General features: G+C 36.9%; 2 protein-coding genes across 3 annotated transcripts in view; both read right to left on the bottom strand.

The window, feature by feature from the left end:
• Positions 1-736, bottom strand: part of LOC103141951 (clustered mitochondria protein homolog) — a 22,178-nt gene extending 21,442 nt beyond the window's left edge. The window contains exon 1 of the mRNA XM_007557786.2: positions 487-736. The gene's annotated coding sequence lies outside the window, so the exon portion shown is untranslated. The remainder of the gene's footprint in view (positions 1-486) is intronic.
• A 4,310-nt stretch (positions 737-5,046) lies between these two features.
• ccdc92bb (coiled-coil domain containing 92Bb) overlaps positions 5,047-8,052 on the bottom strand; it is a 4,241-nt gene continuing 1,235 nt past the window's right edge. For both annotated transcript variants that reach the window (XM_016672546.1, XM_007553746.2), the window contains exons 3-4: positions 7,560-7,607; positions 5,047-6,417 (exon numbers count right to left, since the gene is read on the bottom strand). In XM_016672546.1, coding sequence (XP_016528032.1) covers positions 5,741-6,417; positions 7,560-7,607 — 725 coding nt within the window. In that variant the 3' untranslated portion in view covers positions 5,047-5,740. The remainder of the gene's footprint in view (positions 6,418-7,559; positions 7,608-8,052) is intronic.

The following is an 8,052-nucleotide window of genomic DNA, read 5'->3' as shown; positions in this document are numbered from 1 at the left end:
TCAAATAAAGTGTTACCTGAATTTCAATTAATTTTTGGTTAAAACATGTTTGTTTTTATATTCATCAGGTAAAAATTAAGGAGGATACTTCATAAAAAAAATACTCAAATAAAAGTAAAAAATACAGCTTAGTAAGAATACTCCTAAAAGCACATTTTAAAAAAAAGTTACTCAAGTAAATTTAATTAAGTAAATATAACTAGCTCTGGGATTCACCCAACACAAACTGGACAATCTACAATTTTAGGTCCAGTCTTGTGGATGGTGCAGAGCATTTAATGAATCCATGAAAGAAAAGTTTAAAAAGTAAGCCGGAGATGACAAAATCAGAGTTCAACCACATGAGGATTTGAAAATAGATCCAGCTGTGAAGATTAATTTCTGATTTAAAGCACCAAATGTCATGAGAGCCTAAACTGTTGCAGGTGAAGGTTTGCATGATCCTCAAACACAACAAAAATATGACATCAGATGTGTGAGACCTACCATCCAGTGAAGAAGAAGAAATCAGTCACTCTGTGTCATCTTGTCTCATATCTTCTAGTTCCCATTCTGGTGAAATCACAGAGTTTCCCAGGATTTCCTCCAGACGCTCTCCTGTCCTTGCTGTGCGACTACATTACACAAACTGAGTGTCCTTCATGAGTGGGGGGAGAAAGGGGAGCTGTCACACAGCCTGTGGGCCCTCTCCCTGTTCAGACAATACCCAGCAGCGGCCAGCAGGGGGCTCCCGCTCTGCTGCACATGATGTAACTTCCTGTGTGATTCAGATTGACGTATGCAGGTGGCAGCATGAGTGCGTTACCGCCATCCACTGGCGAAATAACGATTCTTCTAACCTTTTCTCTTCATAGACTGACTCAGAAAGGTTTATCAGTTAGTTTGTAACTAGTTACATTTACTTGAGTGTCTTTACGAAACAAAAATCTTCTAGAAGTATTTTTACTATGTTGTACCTTTTATGTTTACTTGAGTACTTTATTATGAAGTATTTCTACTCTTACTTGAGTAAAACTTATGAAGAATAAGCTTGTATTGAGAAAAACTTGACCAGAAACAAACACACCCGAAGTTATTGTTAAAGTTTCATGAGTTTAATATTGAGAGAAATGGATTTGGAAAAATGTTTGTTTTGTCTGATTCTGATATTTTATAATGATCTTTTATATGAATAATTTTCATTTTGATATTTAACATACCAAATTTTCCACATAATTTTACATTTTAGTCCATCTGATGACGTAATGTTTAAATATTAAATGATTGATGCTTTGACCAGTTACTCAGCACTTAGTCCTTTATTGATTACTTCTTTATGTTTGAGTAATTTCTTGGACAGCTACGTTTTAACTTTACTTCATTAAGAATACGTTGAAGTAGCGTCATTTATTTGAGTACTACTTTTGGGTACTCTCACCTCTGATTATTATTGTTTTTTTTACCATTATGTGACATTATAAGCGCAAATGTTCGTGTATATTATTTATTTTTTTGGTGATAGACCAATATAATTTTCAATAACTGTATAGTTTTTTTCTGTTATGGTCTTGTATATTATTATTATTAATATTATTATTATTATTATTATTATTATTATTATTATTATTATTAGTAGTAGTAGTAGTAGTAGTAGTAGTAGTAGTAGTAGTAGTAGTAATAGTAGCAGCACCACTGCTACTATTACTACTACTATTATATTGCCACAATCCTATTTTTGTATATTGTTTTTAACACAAAATTTCGTTCTTTTGTGACGTCACACTTCTGTGAACTTTGTAACTGACAGCCATCAGCAGACAGTTGCTATGGAGTTGCTATGACAACAACAAAGAAACCACAAGCTTAATGTTAGAGATTTTTTGTTATCATTTTTATTTTTACTTTCAGTCTAATATTAATCAATAGTTAATCAACATTCAGTCTAATGTTAATCAGTAATGATGGTACTAAAACTTTTTGATTGCTGTGTTGAATATCTGTGTTCCTGAGAACTGATTGTTCCCTCCAGATTCTGCTCTCAAGGAAAAGAGCCTGATGGCCTGTGTGTTAGATTGAGCTTGCCATCTGTCTTATTGTTTATCTTTTCTGACTACTGTTTTCCCAAATAAAAGGCCTCCTCTAGCAGAGAGAGGGGAGAACGCTCTGTGGACGACTCGGAGGAGCAGTTCGCTGAGACTTCTCCTTTTGCAAAAGCTTGGTCATAAAATTCATATACGTTGTCTGTGGTTCTTTTAATGAAGGTTCAAGGAAAATATCTATCACTTATAACTAGTTAACGGCTCGTTTCTAACTTTTAAACAATATAAGTACATTACAGGTATTACTAGATTACTCTTTCTGCATAATCTACACACCTTTGTGTGATACTAAGATACATATTATATTAACTGTAGTACCTACTGCAGAACTAGCAAAATTAGCTTAGCTAATGAGACCTATTCTATTCTAATTAAGAATAAGAGGCTATAGAGCCGGGGTCCCCAAACTACGGCCCGCGGGCCTCCACATTTGGTCCGGCCCCCTGAACAATACCAGAGAGCAATCACTATAAACCGCTTATATGTAGATTTTTCTTCAACCAGCAGGGGGCTCTTTAGCAGGAAGTGTGTCCTGTAAACTGTGGGTGTTTTGTTTTGCATGTCGCATTGCTGCCATTTGCTTGACTTTTATATTATTTAATCAGAATGGTTGTTTGCTAGCGGTAGAGCAGATGAACACACCTGTCTGTTATGAACGCCACATTCCAGGTTGAATTATTCGAAGCAATGCCTGTAAGTAGCAGCTTATACTTCAAAACGAGCCTTTATGTTAACATATGAGAAATTAATATATTATAGTTATATTCCCTCAATGGAATATATATACTAGTTAGTCCCAGTGACCGTTTCACTCATGGTTTTTGCCCATGTGCTTTCTGGGTAAAAATTAATCGAGAAACGCCCCCTCAACAATGTCCGGCCCCCCACCAGAGAAAGGAAAAGTTATGTGGCCCTCACAGGAAAAAGTTTGGGGACCACTGCCATAGAGTAAGGTTCAAATTTACAGTATAAAACTGAAATATTGGCCAGGATTTAAAAATAACATACTCAAATTCAAAGTGGAACTCAGCAAGAAAGCTAACAAGATGTTAGTTTTCTTGCTAAAATTTTGTTTATTTTTGCATCTAAAAGCAGCAGACTATTTACAAGAAATGAAAAAATAACCACGTTGATGTAAACATTTTCTTAACGTGTGCTGCCACCTACATGAAGTCTACCAGCTGATGGGAGGAAGGATCTGCAGTAACACTCCTTTGTGCATGTAGGATGGTTGGGCTATCCATGTGATGCTGGGGCCCAGTCAAAGTCCAAACATATTAAATTGAGAATCTGTGAATAGAACAATGATGTTTTCAGAAACTCAATCTGAATATTGTCGAGTGTTTATATTTCAATCAGTCAGTTTGATTGTATTATTGACAATATATTTCATTAATTTTAAATCACTGGTACAAAATTTAAATTCCATGTTTTATATTTACAGACACTCTTGGTTAATGATGAATGTCCCTGGATTTTCTCTTGGGCTTCATGATGTAATCAAATGAATTCCACATTTTCTCTTTTCTTGTGTTTACTGAAGCACCTCCTCTGTCCCAAACCAGCTAAAAACAAACCTCTCAGTATTCACATCCTGTTTCCTCAAAGATTTGTTTGGCGTCAGCTGAAAAGAAGGTCTGTGGCCACCAGAGAGCGAGACATTAATATTCTGAACACACCAAGAGCAAATCAACTGCTGGAGAAACTCTCTGCTGCTGCTTGTTTATTCAGTAGCAGCTCCATTAAAGTTCATGCTGTGTGAATAATATATTAAATGAAACCTTGACTAACATTAAAATAAGATGTATTTTTCTGTAGCAACAAGGAAACATTTCACAACAGAATGTTTGATTGTTAAGTCATGCAGTAATGCATAATTGTGAGTTTACTGTAAATATTCCACCAAAATGGTAAAAAAAACAAACTGTTTTTTTTACCATTTTGTGGCAGTATACTGCAAGTGGCAGTATTTCTTACAGCAAGTATTTTTATTTTTTAGATATTTTGCAAATATTTCTGAACTCCACAAATCAGTGATTTTTATTGCAAAAGAAAAAAAAAGTAATGAAATGTTATTCTACATTTTACAGATATTAAATTTAAATAAGTACTTATCGAATGCAGACACAGTCATTTATTAATGTTTTAACAGTTTGTTAGTAGGCTTTATGATGTGTTCTGGGACAACCGGCCCTTTAAGAACATTCATGATGTTGATGTGGCCCAAAATGAAAAAGAGCTCGACATCCCTGATATGCAGGATTTTATCCAGACAGAAGACAAAAATATGGTTGAGGATGCCTGTTCTTAAGTTGTTTCAAGAGTTATTGTAGAAATATTGGAGCAGATACATCTACTCAGATATCCTGGTTAGATTTCAAAATGTCAGTTCTTTCAGACTCAACATCCTTGGATCAATCATTTTTCATAAATTTAAGCATAAAAACCTACAAAACTCCCTAAATTCAGCTGGTATATAATATTACCATGCATTGTAATGATTGAACTGACTAAAAAGACTAAGTAGTTTTAGAAAGTTGATTTCAGTCATATTTTACATTATATAAAAAGCACAATATGTAATCAGTCCAGGTGTGATAGAATGCATTTTTTTGACTAATAATCAGTTTTTCCTTTGCTTTTAATTCTCCACCTTTTCCAAAGGTAGTCATGTTATAACAATAAACGTTGATTTATTTTGTCAAGATTTTATGTAAAGTAGTTATGAAGGAGGAGGAAAAGAGTATTTTTGTAAGTATAAATACCTGCAGGCTGCTTGTGGAAATAAACTTGAATGTCTTTTGGCACATGTCTCTTTCACAACTGGAGAAAGGAGTTTTGTGAAAATAGATCAAGCTCAGACAGTGTGGACGGGGAGCTTCTGTGAAAAATTTATTATTTGTATTTTTACTATTCTACTATTTGTAACATCACCGGGCCGCAGAGGAGTCACACTTGCATATTAAAATGTTCTAAGAAAAGTTTTTCTTCCAGTGAAAACAGAGACGACAACATGAGTTATGGTTTGCCATATCAAGGTAAATTGTATGAATTTAATAAAGTGCAGGTAATACAAAATTTCCTTTCCAAGTGACCATCCTAAACATAAAGCTAGGGCTGCACCGATTTACCGGCCAGTCGATTTACCGGCACATATTTCCTTCATTTTGGGAGATTGGTGATCGGTCGATACTTACATGTGAAGCTGATCTTATCCACCTCAGCAAATACCTAAAAACCAGCCACTGTCCTCTTCGGCTCTCACTTAAGAGAGGTTTGACTGGCTCATTTTAAGTTAACAATAGTCACCCCATAATTGTTACCAACTCAGTGACTTTCTTGCTATATTTAGCAACATTTCAGACAAAAACAAATTGGTATTGGCCAAATTCAGAAAGGGCAGGTCAGGTTTTCGGCGCACCCCCAGCTGCTCCAGCTGGTGAACCGTTCGCTGAAACCAGAGGCAATGCTGCTGTTTAGATTATAGGCAAGCACTATCAGCAGTGGAAAACTCTAAACCTTTTGAGGACATTTCCCTCCCTTAATTGGGTAAATCTATAAATACATCTAAGTCTAGTTTAGATTAACCATTTCCTGTGATGCTAAATTATAAAACTTAATTTTCCAGGTTTCTACAGAGTCCTCCTGCTCAGAGTTAACCGTCACAGAGCCGTCTCTCCCTCGCCTGCGCCCATGTCCACCCTTCTGGGCACCCTGCTGTCCTCTATGTCCTCCCACTCGTCCTCCCCCTCCTCTCCGTCCTGCAGCCTCATTGGCTGACTCCAGCGGAGGAGGCGGTACCTGAGCGGCACCAGGAAGAGGGCGGGGTCAGGCATCGGGTGTGGACTCTGTGGTGACGTGACTCTCTCCTGTGGGATGCAGGCTCTCACCCTCTCCTCCCTCACACTGATGTTCTTCCTGTGTCTCTCCTGCGGCTGGACGGAGGAGGCACCGGGATGAGGAGACAGAGGCCAGTCTGGCCCTCCTTCTTCCTCTTCCTCATCCCCCTCCTCCTCCTCCTCCTCTTCTTCCCCCTGCTCTCTTTTTCCCCTCTGCCGCTGCTGGAAAAGTTTCAACCGTGCGCCGTGCAGCTCGTGGTGCAGCGTCGTCGTCATGACGTTTTGCCGCTGAAGTTCTCGATTCAACAATGTGATCTTGTGGCTGCGGCGCTTCAGCTCCTCCAGGAAGCGCCGCTCCTCCTCCCGCAGGCTCCTCCCAAGCGCCACAGCTCGGGCCCGGCCGGCCCGCAGCTCCCCGCGCACCGTGACCATCATGCACTGCTGCCGCTCCAGGAGGCGCTCTGCGGCCTCGCAACGCGCCGCCAGCTCTTCTTCCTCCTCTGATGGACGAAAACAAACACATACCCAGAGCTGGGTAGTAACTACTTACACTTACTTGAGTAACTTTTTGAAAAAATGTACTTTTAGGAGTATTTTTACTGCGCTGTACTTTTTACTTTTACTTGATTCATTTTATTGTGAAGTATCTCTACTCTCTCTCCACTTTCTGGATTCTCCACTGAATTAAAAACAAATATGTTGTAACCGAAACCTCACCAGACACAGACCTGCAGTTAAAGCTTCATAAGTTTACTTACTGAAAGAAACTGATTTGGATAAATACCATTTTTACTGATTTTGTTATTTTTTGTTATCTTTTGGTCCTTAAAATACAAAACACCAGTTCTTGAGTAAACTTTTTGCCAAATACTTTTAAACTCTTGGTATTCTTGGACGGCTACATTTTGTTTTTACTTGAGTAACTTTATTATAAAGTATTTATACTCTTACTTGAGTAAAATTTCTGGATTGTCTTCACACTGAATTAAAAACAAACATGTTGTAACCAAAAACTCACCAGACACAGACACACACTTTAACCTGCAGCTTTTATTAAAGTTTCCTAAGTTTTTAATTGAAAGAAACTGATTTAGAAATATTTATTTTTGCCTGATTTTGTTATTTTTTTGTCACTTACATGAAGCGTTGTCATTTTGGTTGTTAAAATACCAACATTACACTTAACTTTGTATTTTGTTCCATTTGATTATATAATTTTTGATATTAAATGATTGATCATTTGTTCAGTTACTCTGTATTGAAACTGCTTTGTTGCCGACATGTGCTAAACAAAGGGTAGGTTGATATGTAGTTTACATTAAAGCAGCTGTATGTAACTTTTATAAAAAATATTTTTTTACATATTTGTTGAAAATGTCACTATGTCGTGACAGTTCGTTATGAAACAGAAACTTTCGGTAAAATAGGAGTAAAGCAGGCATACTTTTCATTCCCACTTCAAAATTACACATTACATAAGAGCAGAATAAGATATATGGAAAAGGTTATGGAAGTTCACATTTCTCTTTAAAACTGATGATTATTTTTGTTTTATTTAAGACAGAAACCAGTTGAAATATATATTTTTTTTACATTTTAAATGATTAATTTGGATTATTACTTATTAAATCTAAATTCTTACCTGCCGTGTTTCTGTTGGGAAACTTGGAGTCCAGCTCACAGCTTAGCTCTGCACGTAGGATGAGGCATAGTCAGATTAGAGATTACAGATTGAGGAGAATAATCCATAATATAAACATCCACAGAGATGAATCCAGATTAGAGCTGGACGACATGGTTGAAAATTGTATCACTATAAATTTGTTTCTCATCAGTCCATATCGATAATTTTCGATCAATAATTATTGATCAATTTTTTTGAAATACTGCTAAACCGGTGGAGTGACTTTTCTTATTTAATCCACAGTTTTCACTCCACGTCCCTGTTTTGTTGTTGTTTTTAAGCAGCTATGAGGCACAGTGATGAAACCTAAAACTGCTGCTGTGCAAGTTACTCAGCAGGTTGTTGCTAGGTAACCATAAATTACTCAACAAGCCGTTGCTAGGTAACCATAAATTACTCAACAGGCCGTTGCTAGGTAACCATAAATTACTCAACAGGCCGTTGCTAGGTA

The sequence above is a fragment of the Poecilia formosa genome, unplaced genomic scaffold, assembly GCF_000485575.1.
Source record: "Poecilia formosa unplaced genomic scaffold, Poecilia_formosa-5.1.2 Scaffold3, whole genome shotgun sequence".
NCBI lineage: Eukaryota > Metazoa > Chordata > Actinopteri > Cyprinodontiformes > Poeciliidae > Poecilia > Poecilia formosa.
The sequence above is the reverse complement of the archived record's forward strand: the minus strand, read 5'-3'. Positions and strand labels throughout refer to the sequence as shown.